The 16,677-nt window shown below is 50.1% G+C and overlaps 1 protein-coding gene across 2 annotated transcripts in view; it reads right to left on the bottom strand.

Moving 5' to 3' along the window:
• Positions 1-16,677, bottom strand: part of ppp2r5a (protein phosphatase 2, regulatory subunit B', alpha isoform) — a 60,496-nt gene continuing 43,819 nt past the window's right edge. For both annotated transcript variants that reach the window (XM_084439212.1, XM_084439213.1), the window contains 11 exons: positions 16,486-16,587; positions 16,274-16,366; positions 7,932-8,062; positions 4,589-4,648; positions 3,972-4,080; positions 3,385-3,438; positions 3,097-3,147; positions 2,868-2,987; positions 2,610-2,737; positions 1,830-1,931; positions 1-612 (listed from right to left, as the gene is read on the bottom strand). In XM_084439212.1, the coding sequence (XP_084295338.1) occupies positions 384-612; positions 1,830-1,931; positions 2,610-2,737; positions 2,868-2,987; positions 3,097-3,147; positions 3,385-3,438; positions 3,972-4,080; positions 4,589-4,648; positions 7,932-8,062; positions 16,274-16,366; positions 16,486-16,587 (1,179 nt within the window). In that variant the 3' untranslated portion in view covers positions 1-383. The remainder of the gene's footprint in view (positions 613-1,829; positions 1,932-2,609; positions 2,738-2,867; positions 2,988-3,096; positions 3,148-3,384; positions 3,439-3,971; positions 4,081-4,588; positions 4,649-7,931; positions 8,063-16,273; positions 16,367-16,485; positions 16,588-16,677) is intronic.

Below are 16,677 nucleotides of genomic sequence, written 5' to 3'. Positions count from 1 at the left end.
GCAGCAGTGAAGAAAGCACATACAAAATAGACAAAATCTTAAAATAGCCATTTAGCTTCTCTAAGTGCAGCACAATCAGAAACGTTATTTTCAAGTCATCATTTTCTCCCCCTTTCCATGTTTTCATACAATGAATATCACAAAAAAATCATTTCTCAAGTTAAGAAACTAAATGTGAAAGGATCAATCTTTGATCAGACGAAAAGGTTTACCAATATACTGTGGCCACACTAACATCCAAAAATAGTCTTAAATTGAAATATATGTTTTCATTTGCAGTAGATTTATATAGGTTTAACATACTGATGAGGTCTTTCTTCCCCCCCCCGGCCCCTCCCTGACAGTTCCTCGGCCCGTTACAGAGTAGGAAACGCCGTCCTGTGTCATTTGGCACATGTGGCGCTCTCCGCGGTCTCCATGGCGACGGCAGGGTCCTCGAGCTCCGCAGAGACAGTGGTCTTTTCCTGGCTGTCGTGGTGATTGTTGTTGTTGTTGTTGTTCTGGGCGTTCAGGAGGCCGTGGCTGTTGTTCTGGACCAGGTCGGCGTCGCTGAGCTTCAGCTCGTCCAGCTTCCTCCACAGCTCCTCCCTCTCCTGCTCCTTCTTCTTCTCCCTGGAGGAGAGCGCACGTTACCACCGCGCACGTTTCACACTCACACACCACAGCGCACGTTTCACACTCACATTCACCACAGCGCACGTTTCACACGCACATTCACCACAGCGCACGTTACCACCGCGCACGTTACCACAGCGCACGTTTCACACGCACATTCACCACAGCGCACGTTTCACACGCACATTCACCACAGCGCACGTTTCACACGCACATTCACCACAGCGCACGTTTCACACGCACATTCACCACAGCGCACGTTTCACACGCACATTCACCACAGCGCACGTTTCACACTCACATTTACCACAGCGCACGTTTCACACTCACATTCACCACAGCGCACGTTTCACACTCACATTCACCACAGCGCACGTTTCACACTCACATTCACCACAGCGCACGTTTCACACTCATTCACCACAGCGCACGTTTCACTCACATTCACCACAGCGCACGTTTCACACACATTCACCACAGCGCACGTTTCACACTCACATTCACCACAGCGCACGTTTCACTCACATTCACCACAGCGCACGTTTCACACGCACATTCACCACAGCGCACGTTTCACACGCACATTCACCACAGCGCACGTTTCACACGCACATTCACCACAGCGCACGTTTCACACTCACATTTACCACAGCGCACGTTTCACACTCACATTCACCACAGCGCACGTTTCACACTCACATTCACCACAGCGCACGTTTCACACTCACATTCACCACAGCGCACGTTTCACACTCATTCACCACAGCGCACGTTTCACTCACATTCACCACAGCGCACGTTTCACACACATTCACCACAGCGCACGTTTCACACTCACATTCACCACAGCGCACGTTTCACTCACATTCACCACAGCGCACGTTTCACACTCACATTCACCACAGCGCACGTTTCACACTCACATTCACCACAGCGCACGTTTCACACTCACATTCACCACAGCGCACGTTTCACACTCACATTCACCACAGCGCACGTTTCACTCACATTCACCACAGCGCACGTTTCACTCACATTCACCACAGCGCACGTTTCACACTCATTCACCACAGCGCACGTTTCATGAAAAACATAAAACACGTGTACTGCTTCAAGCCTCAGCGGGATGATGAGGGTTTGAAGCATCGTCTGGATGTGGTTATAAGTGCCTGGTGACTCACTACTGGTCATGACCCCCAGGGGGCGCCACTCACCGCTGCCTGTCAGATTTGTAGGAGGCCGTCAGCTCATCAAACAGCGTGCTGTTCATCTCCATCAGGGTCTTCAACACATTGTAGACCAGGGCTACAATCGTCCTGGAGGAGGACAAAGGACAGGTTTTTTACTTTTAACTATATTACACTTATATTTAAAGCTACATGAGATCTCAGAACTTTTATGAACCACACTTCCCACAATTCCCCACTCACTTGCTGTATGGGGAAAAATACAGTATGATAAACGCATGTGGAGCAGACTGGACTGGAAGATTCTAGCTACTGGATGGACTTTCTGGAAGGATGGCTTCAATGCAGGTAAATACCACTCTTCTGTCTTTTATGTGCATGTAGATACATTCTTTTCTAGTGACATTTAAAAATAGGCAGGTCCCTGAATACAGCCTTCTGAATACAGGAGAGAGAGAGACAGAGAGAGAGAGAGGCACAGAGAGAGAGAGAGAAAGGGAGAGCGAGAGAGAGAGGGAGAGAGACAGACAGAGAGGGAGAGAGAGAGAAAGGGAGAGAGAGAGAGAGAGGGAGAGCGAGAGAGACAGAGAGGGAGAGAGGGAGAGAGAGAGAGAGAGAGAGAGAGAGAGAGAGAGAGAGAGCGCGAGAGAGAGAGGGAGAGAGACAGACAGAGAGGGAGAGAGAGAGAGAGAGAGAGAGAGGAAGGGAGGGAGAGAGAGAGAGAGAAAGGGAGAGAGAGAGAGAGAGGGAGAGAGACGGAGAGAGAGAGAGAGAGAGGAAGGGAGAGAGAGAGAGACGCATACGTACGGATTCCAGTGTTCTTTGGAGATTCTGTACAGGCTACCAAACATAATGGGCAGAATCTTGTCGATGTTCTCCTCGATCAGACTCAGGATGTACTCGTTGTTCCAGAAGTACAGCGCTCGCTCTGCTACCTGGGGGGGGGCAGGAAATGAGACAGCACACTCACACAACACACAAGCCAAGTACAGCCTTTACTGCAGGTAGTCTAGGCCCTGAGAGAAGTAGCCTAGCAGCCTGACCTGCGCGGCGGTGTTCACGTACCTGAAAGTGGGGATTAGCCACACACTTGGAGATCTGCTTGAATAGGGGCTCCTGGATCTTCTTGAACTGTGTGGGCTCAATGACATCCAGGATCTCCTCTATTTCCCCCAGGTACATCACCTGTTCAGGGACACACAACACCGTCCAGGGAAGGGAAGCACATCACATGCCTTTCACACACAGTTAAGTAATACACACTGCCGTGTGTGTGTAAATGTCTCAGACATACCTCCTTCTGGCTGCAGGTTTTGGGCCAAAACTTCAACAGCCCTCGGATCACCTAAGGATGCAAGAACAATCTGGCTTCAAAAGGAATGGCAGGAACTCATCGGTAAAGAGAAACAGTGCTTCAATTTATCCCCATCATCATCATCATCATCATGTGTGAGTTTTCAACGAGCAGAAGACTGGGTGTCTGAAGACATGTTCCAGCCTGCTTCCTAACTACAGCATGAGCACATCTCTGCAGCCTCCCGAGCGTGGCGCCCCCTACAGGACGGGAGGAAGGTCAGCGTACCGGCTCAGTGAGGGTGGGGTCCTTCTCCAGGAACTGGACAACACAGTAGGCCAGCTGAGGAGGAGAGGAGGGAAGACATTTACAAGATTTCCTTTTTTATTTCTAGATATGCAACAAATAAAAAGAGATTAGTGGTCAGATAATACAGAGAGAGACAAGAAACCTTTGAGGGTTTAAACAAGGTCCTTCTGCTACCTCCCTGTAGTTACACTAATATTTACAACAAATACATCAAATCAAACAAATAAGAAACAAAACAAAATAAACAAGATAAAGCAAAAACAAAGAAATCAAAATAGGTAGTGATAAATAGAGTTTCACAGGGATACACACTGTACAAATACTGTTAATAAGAGCTGTTCATTTTACAGCCACTAGGTGGTGGTATTACCCAAAACTTACTTCATGAGTATCTTAGAACTACTCATGAGAACATGTTGTCTTGTGCATCCACTGCCCTTCCTAATACAATGGTAGAACAGTACTGAATCCATGTGTAATGTTTTCAGTTTAAAAAACGTGTCATTTTTTAAATACTAGTTCTAGAAAGAGAGGGTACTCTCTCTAAAGGTTCTATGTGTTGGTACCTGAGCGTGGAACAGCGCCAGGCCTTTAGCCGTGTGCATGGGGATGAGAACCTTCATGAGGAACTGCTTGTGCTCGGCCTTCAGCGGCAGCGCAAACCCGTTGATGATGCTGAGGGCAGAGGAACAAGCGTGACGGGGCGGAACCGTGGAACCGGGCAGAACCACGGAACGGTCCAACAGCCCCGGAGGAGAGAAGCTAAAACAAGTTCAGCTCCTAGAGGAAAAACCGCGGGGGTCCGGGGGATAAAGAGGGGGGGGGGGGGGGGGTTCTTTCCTGATTTTAGAGGAAAACAACGCTTCCTTTAAAAAGTGAACAAACACAAATGAAGCGAAGAGCTCAGAGAAGCTAGCGGTCGCCAGCGGGTTTTCAATGATTCAGCACAGGAACTACAAAGACATTCTAGTGTGGCATTGTGGGTAATATCTGACTGACTCTCCAATGTTGACATTCTGGGATACGCCTATAGCTGAAAGTTGTACTTGCAATAAAATACAGTTGACTTGATTCTGGTGACGCAGCATGGCTGACATGTAGGCGGAGCCAAAGGACCCTGACTGGGCGTGATGGGAGTGAGCGTGTGCACGTCCTCCACGACCTCTGACCTCTGCTGACTCACCTTCCCAGGATCTCCAGGAGCTCAGCCACTCCATTGAAGTGGTCAGTCTCATAGATGAACCTGCGAACGACACACACACACACGGTCACTACACACACACACACACACAGTCACTACACACACACGGTCACTACACACGCCAACACACACACACACACACGGTCACTACACACACACACACACACACAGTCACTACACACACACACACACGGTCACTACACACACACACACACACACACAGTCACTACACACACACACGGTCCCTACACACGCAAACACACACACACACACACAGTCACTACACACACACACGGTCACTACACACGCAAACACACACACACGGTCCCTACACACGCAAACACACACACACACACACACACACACACACACGGTCCCTACACAAGCAAACACGCACACACACACACACACGGTCACTACACACGCAAACACACACACACACACACACACACACACACACGGTCCCTACACAAGCAAACACGCACACGGTCACTACACACGCAAACACACACACACACACACACACACGGTCACTACACACGCAAACACACACACACACACACACACACACACGGTCCCTACACAAGCAAACACACACACACACGGTCACTACACACGCAAACACACACACACACACACACACACACGGTCACTACACACGCAAACACACACACACACACACACACGGTCACTACACACGCAAACACACACACACACACACACGGTCACAACACACGCAAACACACACACACACGGTCACTACACACACAAACAAGCAGGGTCCGTGTGGCTCTGTGTGAATTCAGTGCTAAAGCGCTCCGTCACATGGAGGCTCAGTGAGGCGAATACTAGGAGGTGGAGCCTAAAAAGCCGTGACGGGCCTGGGCACGCTGCACATCAACAGACCCAAAACAAAGCCTATTTGGGTGACCTATTTTGGACAAGCCGGGCGGTCACGGCATCGCCCTGCCAGCGGGCCGTGGGCGCGTCTCGGGGGGAACACTCTGATGCCCGGGAAGCTATTTTTAATCCCAGCAGCAGATGGTCCAAGTGGGCACATCCATTGTCTTCTGTACCCACCTCGCCTGTTGGTGACGACGTCAAGGGCCCCGGTCCCCCCTCCGTCACAAAAAACACGCCGCGAGGGCCTCGGTCCCCCCTCCGTCACAAAAAACACGCCGCGAGGGCCCCGGTCCCCCCTCCGTCACAAAAAACACGCCGCGAGGGCCCCGGTCCCCTCCGTCACAAAAAACACCGCGAGGGCCCCGGTCCCCTCCGTCACAAAAAACACGCCGGAAGGGCCCCGGCCCCTCCATCACAAAAAACACACCGCAAGGGCCCCGGTCCCCTCCATCACAAAAAACACACCGCGAGGGCCCCGGCCCCCTCCGTCACAAAAAACACACCGCGAGGGCCCCGGTCCCCTCCGTCACAAAAAACACGCCGGAAGGGCCCCGGCCCCCTCCATCACAAAAAACACACCGCAAGGGCCCCGGCCCCCTCCATCACAAAAAACACGCCGGAAGGGCCCCGGCCCCTCCATCACAAAAAACACACCGCAAGGGCCCCGGTCCCCTCCATCACAAAAAACACACCGCGAGGGCCTCGGCCCCCTCCATCACAAAAAACACACCGCGAGGGCCTCGGTCCCCTCCGTCACAAAAAACACGCCGCGAGGGCCTCGGTCCCCTCCGTCACAAAAAACACGCCGCGAGGGCCTCGGTCCCCTCCGTCACAAAAAACACACCGCGAGGGCCTCGGTCCCCTCCGTCACAAAAAACACACCGCGAGGGCCCCGGTCCCCTCCATCACAAAAAACACACCGCGAGGGCCCCGGCCCCCTCCGTCACAAAAAACACACCGCGAGGGCCCCGGCCCCCTCCGTCACAAAAAACACGCCGGAAGGGCCCCGGCCCCTCCATCACAAAAAACACACCGCGAGGGCCCCGGTCCCCTCCATCACAAAAAACACACCGCGAGGGCCTCGGCCCCCTCCATCACAAAAAACACACCGCGAGGGCCTCGGCCCCCTCCATCACAAAAAACACACCGCGCCTCTCCCAGAAACCGCAGGAGGAATCAACACATTCCTCGTTGCACCATGTTGCTCTGCAGTGTCTAATAATGATTTATTATATAAACATCTCAGTTCTCCCTTTGGAGACCTTGTATCCTTTTACGTTCTACTGTTTCATGCATTTGTTTGTTTGTGTTGAGCATAATGTCAAAGAGGATTTTCCACCGGATGTAAATGTGACAGATTGCGTTTCTGAGTGACTGTCAGGGGGTCTGGGATAATGTGGCAGTGTAATTAACTGCTTCTGTGGTTGTAAACATGAGAAGTGTGAGTCATGCATAACAATCCACGAAGAAGACAATGAGAATAAATAAGATGGAGCAGAACTGGCACACAACACCCAGCGCAGTGTCATGAATGGGTTATTCCTCATGAATGGGTTAGTCCTCATGAATGGGTTAGTCCTCATGAATGGGTTAGTCCTCATGAATGGGTTAGTCCTCATGAATGGGTTATTCCTCATGAGTGGGTTATTCCTCATGAATGGGTTATTCCTCTTGAATGGGTTATTCCTCATGAATGGGTTATTCCTCATGAATGGGTTATTCCTCTTGTTAAACGGTCTAGAACTGTGGGATTCTCAGAGCTCACAGGTTCTCTAGTGTGGCTGTTGACCCCTGACCTGAAGAGATTTCAAGGTCACTGACCGCAGATGTGCTTTGGTTTCCAGATTATGGAACGAGCTTCTGCTAGTCTTAAACTCTGTCACCGTGGATACATTCAAGAAACATCTGAAGCCCTACCTGTTCAAAAGGGCGTTTCCCACTGGATAATAACAATGCAGGTTTTTCATTTTGTTAGCATGATGTCATTCCTATTTTACATTGTTTTCTCATGTCAGAATTTTATGTTTGTGTGTTTTTCTATTGTCTTTTGTATTTGCATTTTGTATTTATGATGTGTAAAGCACATTGAGAGGCACGTTGTGTCTGAAATGTGCTCTATAAATAATGATGATTATTATTATTATTATTATTATTAGGGTCGGTCCGCTGTTGACTCGGTACCGGCGAAGGTCCGAGCCGCTGCCTCCTTGGCTGGGAAGGGCCGGCGAGGAAACGCTCGTGGTTCTGTTTCCCTTCTCGGCGCCGACGGCAGACAGACGGAAGGGGTGGTCAGAGGGGGGAGGGGCCTGTGGGACCGGGGCCAGCCAGCGCCGGTTCCGACCGCGGACACGATGACGGAGCTGAGGGGGGCTGGAACGCAGCTCGACGGCCCACGCTGCCCCTGGGAGAACGCTTGACTCACCGTAAGAAAATGTTGTTGATCTGCTTCCTGATGAAAGCGCGCAAGCCCAGGAACTTCCCGTAGATCCGATGCAGGACCGTCTTCAGGAAGTCCCTCTCCCGAGGGTCCTCGCTGTCAAACAGCTCCAGCAGCTACCACACACACGGAGGGGAGGGAGGAGAGAGAGAGAGAGAGAGAGAGAGAGAGAGAGACAGAGGGGGAGAGAGACAGAGAGGGGGAGAGAGAGGGGGAAAGAGAGGAGTAAGAACACTGTAATAGAAAGGCTGTATTTTGAGAGAGAGAGAGAGAGAGAGAGAGAGAGAGAGAGAGAGAGAGAGAGAGAGAGAGAGAGAGAGACCATCTCCCAGTATCACTTCTAAGTCATTCACCAGCTCAGACATCTATTATGGTGGTTTAATAACAATAAACAGATGACAGTGAAAACAAACCGTCAAATGAGACATTGACTTCAATGAAGTCATTTTCACCAAAAGGGACAAAAATAATCAGCCCAAAGCCCTGTATCTACCAGGCCATCTGCGCACAATAGCGAATATAATGAAATTATATCTTATTATAGCTACCCAAGTCTTATATAACACACAAGTAACCATGTATGACTGTGTTGTACAGTATATAGTCATAAACCCCTGGCATAAAAAACATCTATTTTCAGCAGTGTGAGATGAGTCATTATCAAATAAATAAAGTTTATTATTAGTAGCGTAGTGTTAAAAGCAGAGATGAGTCGTTCAGCTCCCACTGACCTGGGGGGCCTGTCTCAATCAGCTGGAGGACTCTCTGGTCTGGGGGGCCTGTCTCAATCAGCTGGAGGACTCTGGTCTGGGGGGCCTGTCTCAATCAGCTGAGGACTCTCTGACCTGGGGGGCCTGTCTCAATCAGCTGAGGACTCTCTGGTCTGGGGGGCCTGTCTCAATCAGCTGGAGGACTCTCTGACCTGGGGGGCCTGTCTCAATCAGCTGGAGGGACTCTCTGACCTGGGGGGCCTGTCTCAATCAGCTGGAGGGACTCTCTGGTCTGGGGGGCCTGTCTCAATCAGCTGGAGGGACTCTGGTCTGGGGGGGCTGTCTCAATCAGCTGGAGAACTCTGACCTGGGGGGCCTGTCTCAATCAGCTGAGGACTCTGGTCTGGGGGGCCTGTCTCAATCAGCTGAGGACTCTGGTCTGGGGGGCCTGTCTCAATCAGCTGGAGGACTCTCTGGTCTGGGGGGGCCTGTCTCAATCAGCTGGAGGACTCTGACCTGGGGGGCCTGTCTCAATCAGCTGAGGACTCTCTGGGGGGCCTGTCTCAATCAGCTGGAGAACTCTGGTCTGGGGGGCCTGTCTCAATCAGCTGGAGAACTCTCTGACCTGGGGGGCCTGTCTCAATCAGCTGGAGGACTCTCTGGTCTGGGGGGCCTGTCTCAATCAGCTGAGGACTCTCTGACCTGGGGGGCCTGTCTCAATCAGCTGGAGGACTCTGACCTGGGGGGCCTGTCTCAATCAGCTGGAGGGACTCTCTGGTCTGGGGGGGCCTGTCTCAATCAGCTGGAGGGACTCTCTGGTCTGGGGGGGCCTGTCTCAATCAGCTGGAGGACTCTGACCTGGGGGGCCTGTCTCAATCAGCTGAGGACTCTCTGGTCTGGGGGGCCTGTCTCAATCAGCTGGAGGGACTCTCTGGTCTGGGGGGCCTGTCTCAATCAGCTGGAGGGACTCTGACCTGGGGGGCCTGTCTCAATCAGCTGGAGGACTCTGACCTGGGGGGGCCTGTCTCAATCAGCTGAGGACTCTGACCTGGGGGGGCCTGTCTCAATCAGCTGGAGGGACTCTGACCTGGGGGGCCTGTCTCAATCAGCTGGAGGACTCTGACCTGGGGGGGCCTGTCTCAATCAGCTGAGGACTCTGGTCTGGGGGGCCTGTCTCAATCAGCTGAGGACTCTGACCTGGGGGGGCCTGTCTCAATCAGCTGAGGACTCTCTGACCTGGGGGGCCTGTCTCAATCAGCTGAGGACTCTCTGGTCTGGGGGGCCTGTCTTAATGAGCGGGCTTCTTCTTCCTCCTCGTCACCAGGGCCACATTAGGGACTTTAAGCAACAACGGTTTTCAGGACCGCTACGGTGGCCGGAAATAGATCTGCTATGATGCTATGATCTGAAATAGATCTGCTATGATGCTATGATCTGAAATAGATCTGCTATGATGCTTCATCTGAAATAGATCTGCTATGATGCTTCATCTGAAATAGATCTGCTATGATGCTATGATCTGAAATAGATCTGCTATGATGCTATGATCTGAAATAGATCTGCTATGATCTGGAATAGATCTGCTATGATGCTATGATCTGAAATAGATCTGCTATGATGCTATGATCTGAAATAGATCTGCTATGATGCTTCATCTGAAATAGATCTGCTATGATGCTATGATCTGAAATAGATCTGCTATGATGCTATGATCTGAAATAGATCTGCTATGATCTGGAATAGATCTGCTATGATGCTATGATCTGAAATAGATCTGCTATGATGCTATGATCTGAAATAGATCTGCTATGATCTGGAATAGATCTGCTATGATGCTATGATCTGAAATAGATCTGCTATGACGCTATGATCTGAAATAGATCTGCTATGATGCTATGATCTGAAATAGATCTGCTATGATCTGGAATAGATCTGCTATGATGCTATGATCTGAAATAGATCTGCTATGATGCTATGATCTGAAATAGATCTGCTATGATGCTATGATCTGAAATAGATCTGCTATGACGCTATGATCTGAAATAGATCTGCTATGACGCTATGATCTGAAATAGATCTGCTATGACGCTATGATCTGAAATAGATCTGCTATGACGCTATGATCTGAAATAGATCTGCTATGATGCTATGATCTGAAATAGATCTGCTATGATGCTATGATCTGAAATAGATCTGCTATGACGCTATGATCTGAAATAGATCTGCTATGATCTGAAATAGATCTGCTATGACGCTATGATCTGAAATAGATCTGCTATGACGCTATGATCTGAAATAGATCTGCTATGATCTGAAATAGATCTGCTATGATGCTATGATCTGAAATAGATCTGCTATGATGCTATCATCTGAAATAGATCTGCTATGACGCTATGATCTGAAATAGATCTGCTATGATCTGAAATAGATCTGCTATGACGCTATGATCTGAAATAGATCTGCTATGACGCTATCATCTGAAATAGATCTGCTATGACGCTATGATCTGAAATAGATCTGCTATGACGCTACAATCTGAAATAGATCTGCTATGACGCTATCACCGTAGCAGTCAAAATCTTTAAGCAAACAGCCGAGCGGTCCCTACGGCCAAGCGTTTTAGAGACGTTGTAGCCGCTACGTGAAACAGGGTTTTTTTCCGCCGTAGAATCAGTTGCTACGGCAGCAGGGTTATCTATCGAGCACTGAGCCATTCCCGGTCACCATAGCGACCCGTCGTAGCGGTCGTTGCTTAAAGTCCCTAATGACAGGGTTGGCTGCTACTCTCTCTCAGCTGGACCCCATCTCTTGGGGCACCTGTCCCTGTGGCCCCAGGGGGACTCAGCCAGGGGCCGGGGCAGCCTGCTCTCAGGCCTACGTTTCCTAATCAGGGTGATCCTATTCCTTGGTGAGTAATTAACTAGTAGGCCTGATTCACTATTCGTTGTTGTTTGTTTTGATGTAGGTCTGCTAGACCAGGCGCTTCCACTCGACCTCAAGTTGGTCGACCCTGGATCATATTCCATTACCTCTCACTTTGTCCTTCCATCCAAACGATTTAAATAAATGCCCTTTCCAATGTCTGAATAAAATCCGGGGTTTTGCTAGTCTGATCGTGCTCCCTGTTTGAGGTGGCAATCCCAGTCTTAAATCAAGTCTTTTTCCTCTCGAAGTTACAGTAAAATCAAACATGTTTAATATTATCTGATGTTTTTAGTCTTAATGCAAATGACCTGCGTGATCCCAGTCTTTGTGAAATCGTAGTCTATGACTAGAAACTCCACGTCTTCCAAGTCTTCCAGTGTGTGTTTGGAGAGTGCGCTTTGTCTAATGATATAATGCTGCTGCTGTGTCTTTGGAGATTGCGTTTTGACTATTAGAATGCATAAACGAATAACATGGATAGATTGGAATAGCAGAACATAATCAAATCGAATAGAATAGCCTAACAAAATGAAATAAAGATAGGCCTACATTTTACAATGCTGCGCAATCATGCATTTTAGAGATAAGTCTGGACTTTAGACCATTTTGTCAGCATCCTGCTCAAGAATAGGCTCAGTCAGTGTGTGTGCAGAGTGGATGTACAGTGTGTGTGTAGAGTGGATGTACAGTGTGTGTGTGCGGAGTGGATGTGCAGTGTGTGTGTGTGCAGAGTGGATGTGCAGTGTGTGTGTGCAGAGTGGATGTACAGTGTGTGTGTGCAGAGTGGATGTACAGTGTGTGTTCAGAGTGGATGTACAGTGTGTGTGCAGAGTGGATGTACAGTGTGTGTGTAGAGTGGATGTACAGTGTGTGCAGAGTGGATGTGCAGTGTGTGTGCAGAGTGGATGTACAGTGTGTGTGTAGAGTGGATGTACAGTGTGTGTTCAGAGTGGATGTACAGTGTGTGTGTGCAGAGTGGATGTACAGTGTGTGTTCAGAGTGGATGTACAGTGTGTGTGTAGAGTGGATGTACAGTGTGTGTGTGCAGAGTGGATGTACAGTGTGTGTGCAGAGTGGATGTACAGTGTGTGTGTAGAGTGGATGTACAGTGTGTGTGTGCAGAGTGGATGTGCAGTGTGTGTTCAGAGTGGATGTACAGTGTGTGTGTGCAGAGTGGATGTACAGTGTGTGTTCAGAGTGGATGTACAGTGTGTGTGCAGAGTGGATGTACAGTGTGTGTGTAGAGTGGATGTACAGTGTGTGTGTGCAGAGTGGATGTGCAGTGTGTGTTCAGAGTGGATGTACAGTGTGTGTGCGCAGAGTGGATGTACAGTGTGTGTGTGCAGAGTGGATGTACAGTGTGTGCAGGGTGGATGTACAGTGTGTGTGCAGAGTGTAGCGTGATGGTTGAGAGATGTTTTATATACACAATGTGTGCACCGTTAGTGCCGTTGATGTGTGTGTAATACAGGACTGATGGATCTAGGAGAGCAGGCTTGTACTCTCATCTCTGGTGGAGTTGAGCCGTGAGCTGCGCTAGGACTGGTCTCGAAGCCCCGCCCCCTCCGCCAGCATGTGTGTGTGTGTGTGAGAGAGAGGGGCCGAGATGTCCATGAGTGACACATACTGTAATGCATCCATAATGTGAGTGAGTGAGTGAGTGAGTGAGTGAGTGAGTGAGTGAGTGAGTGAGCTGAAAGTCCCCAGACCACAGCAGCGTTGCCTCACTCGCACACTGTGGTAAATAAAGAAGAGAAAAGGTTGTGTTTGTGTTGAGAGTGTGTTTGCAACAGCGTGTGACGGTGTGGTGCTCTGATTGCGAGGGCCGTATGAGGAAGTGCATCTGGGGCAGCTAAGCACACCAGCGGGGGGGGGCAGGGAAGGTCGTGACCCCCAGTGCTTCCTGTCTCCACTGCCCTCGGTCTCTGTGCTTCCAGGTGACCCCCCCCCCCGGGCTGTCCTTCCCCTCCCTGCGTGGCCCAATGACGTGACGGCGCTGTTTAATAATAAACCCCCTCCGATGGGAACCGCTCACTCACACACGGAAACGCTGTGAACTCGGACGGATGAGCACACAGCGGATTCAAAATGGCCTCCCTCAAGAGAAACATGATCCTTATGCAACCATGTCATGAGCAGCAGGGGAGAAAGAGAGGGGAGGTGGACGGAGAGTTGAGGTGCGGCGTCCATCTTGAGCAGCGCGAGGACGCAGACGGCGTGTTTGGATGCAGGATCTGGGCGTGGCGCTCGTTGATTAACCCTGCTGACGGTCAGTCAAGCCGAATGTACACTGAACGACTGAAAACCTTAGATCGGGGATTCCTTCCCACTGTACGACCGGGACTCCGTCTCAAGACCATACGACCATACGACGTGTGTATTCACACTATACGATTTCTGTCAGCCCTGATTACACCCACGATTCATCCTGGCTGCAGCGTGAACTTCTGCGATCTACGCCGAAAATATCTGACATGCCAGATATTTTGTCGGGAGGTCGTAGCCTCGTCGTAGAAATGAATCGCAGATCGTACACCTTCTCACTGTGCGACTTGCGAGTCCCGATGTTGTATACGATGAGCTACGATTGTCTGTTACAACCCACGACGACCTTACGACCTCAGAATCGTGGGTTTTATCGCACAGCGTACATTCGGCTTCAGGGAGGACAGAATGAGCTGAGATGCTCACTTCTCATTCCTCCAGGGCGTTCAGTCACTGGGAAACCAGTCAAACAGTACAAATGACCATAAATTAAAAGGAAAAAAAAAGTGATCATGAAACTATTGATTGTCTAAAAGAAAAACAAAACATAGTATGTCAGCCTGGACTGATTCTATACGATGATCTTTAGTCTGACGTCAGCGTAGCAAGAGGAAGCAGTGGAGCGGCTTAGCTGAAAAATCACATTCTGTGATAGAAGCATGACATTTGGTTCACTTACAGCCAAAGGGCTATAAAGAAGGGATATTCATCATGAATTGTCAATGTCGCCCATAGTAGCCCTTTACTGTAGGAAGCCCATCGTTTCCCCTGCTACTCTTCTCCTGGACTTGGTCAAACACCTCAGGAAGATGTAAATGTGTGAATCCAGGGATGCTTGTCTTTCCTCGTGAGGAACAAATATGTCTCAAGAACACAGAATCTCGCCATGATGGATTTTTCTGCAGATTGAAAATTTGGCAAAACCCACAAAATGTTTCTTCTAATAAAGCGTGAGTCTGAATGGTGTGATATTGCTCATGGATGGCGCATGTCTCTTAGGGGGTTAACAGCCAAGAGGTCTGTTCCAAGATGGCTAGAAACTGGCATTACAATATTTTTTAAATGTAATATTGAATACTGAAAATGCATGATGTCTCAATATCCAATTTTGTGGGGAATGCCTCAGGCTATAAGTGTACCAAATTTCATGCTTTTTTCCGCTCCACTAAGGCTAATCTGTGGTCACAGCACCTCCGTACCACTGGTAATGACAGGCCCTCCGTTACTTCCTACCCCTCCGTCACAAAATCCCTCCCTCTATCCCTCCCCCCCAGCCTCTCTCTCTCTCTCTCCCCCTCCCTCCCTCCCTCCCTCCCCCCCAGCCTCCCTCCCTCTCCCTCTCTCTCCCTCTCTCCCTCTCTCCCTCCCAGCCTCCCTCCCTCCCTTCCCCCCAGCCTCCCTCCCTCTCCCTCCCTCTCCCTCCCTCTCCCTCCCCCCTCTCTCTCCCTCTCTCCCTCCCAGCCTCCCTCCCTCCCTTCCCCCCAGCCTCCCTCCCTCTCCCTCCCTCTCCCTCCCTCTCCCTCCCCCCTCTCTCTCCCTCTCTCCCTCCTCCCCAGCCTCCCTCCCCCCTCCCCCCCCCTCTCTCCCTCCTCCTCTTCCCCTCTCTCTGATCGTCGTACCCTGTCCCCTTCCTGCTCAGTAAACACCGGGGGTCTATTTAAAGCTCCCCACGCCGCTCTCACATCATGGAAACTAGCGCCGGCACCTCGGACGCAGCGCGGCCAACATTCCAGACCGCAGCGTTCCCGTTCGCTCGTCTGATGATGGGGGGGGGGGGGGGCGTTCGATACCCACAGCCCAGCGGCTGATTCAGCGACAGGGACAAGCGGACGCAGCCCTCCAGTGAGGCTCGGACTTAAGCTCCGCCTCCCAGGGGTGATCTGGCTGCTCTGTTGAAACGCAGAGCCGGGTCGGAGGTCAGAGGATCGCGGTCGGGTGACATTTGTGAGAAACAAAGCAAAATAATGATGGTAAAAACCAACGAGGCCATGGGGTGACGTGATGTGCCCCATGAATAGTTTCTTCTTAGATGTATAAAGCAGTAATGAGAGGATCAACACCTGCATTGTGATTTTGTTGGTCAGATTCTGCGTCCATTAGGATTTCAAACCAAAAGAAGAAAATAAAACGAATGTAAAATGTATGTGGCTTTGTTCAAAGCAAAATCAAATGGCTGCAAAAGAAAGAAAACCGATTGATTCCCTTTTCAGAAGGGGTATTGAAACGTGCTGGGTGTTTGATGTGTTGTGCGAGGAGCTTTTGAAGAGGAGATTCAGGGGTTAGAGAAAGGCTTCTCAGACCACCAGGTTCGTATTCATCACCGGCCATGTTTCTGTGTGTCGGTCTCTAGATTAGTCAAGCAAAGATGAAGAGTGAGAATACTCAATACCACAGTTGAAAGAAACGCTGATAAACGTGTGTACGTACCTGCAGCACGAACTTCTGGTCAATGTAGCGCTTTGCAATGCTGGGCTGGAAGTCGGGATTCTCCAAAAAACGCAGGAGGAATTCGTAGACAAGCTGAGGACAGTAGACAGAGAATCCTCATCAGATACCAGAGTCATCAGAGTTCAACTACTAGTTACAGTAGAATCCGAAGGTCAAACTAATGAATGTCTAATTGAGGTGATGCACTTCACCTGTATGTGAGGCCATGATGCTTCTAGAGTGGGCTCGTCCTCCTCCGGGTCAAAGTCTGGGTTTTCACTTGGCGGAAGAGTCCGGAATATATTGGTGCAGATCTGTGGAGGTGAGAGAGACAGATGTCGCAATTATTGCCGAGCGGAGAACAAAAAGGCCCATTAGTGAATTACTGCGGGTCATAACGCCCG

This window comes from Borostomias antarcticus, assembly GCF_949987555.1.
Source record: "Borostomias antarcticus genome assembly, chromosome: 6".
Taxonomy (NCBI): domain Eukaryota; kingdom Metazoa; phylum Chordata; class Actinopteri; order Stomiiformes; family Stomiidae; genus Borostomias; species Borostomias antarcticus.
This window is presented reverse-complemented; position numbering and strand designations above follow the sequence as displayed.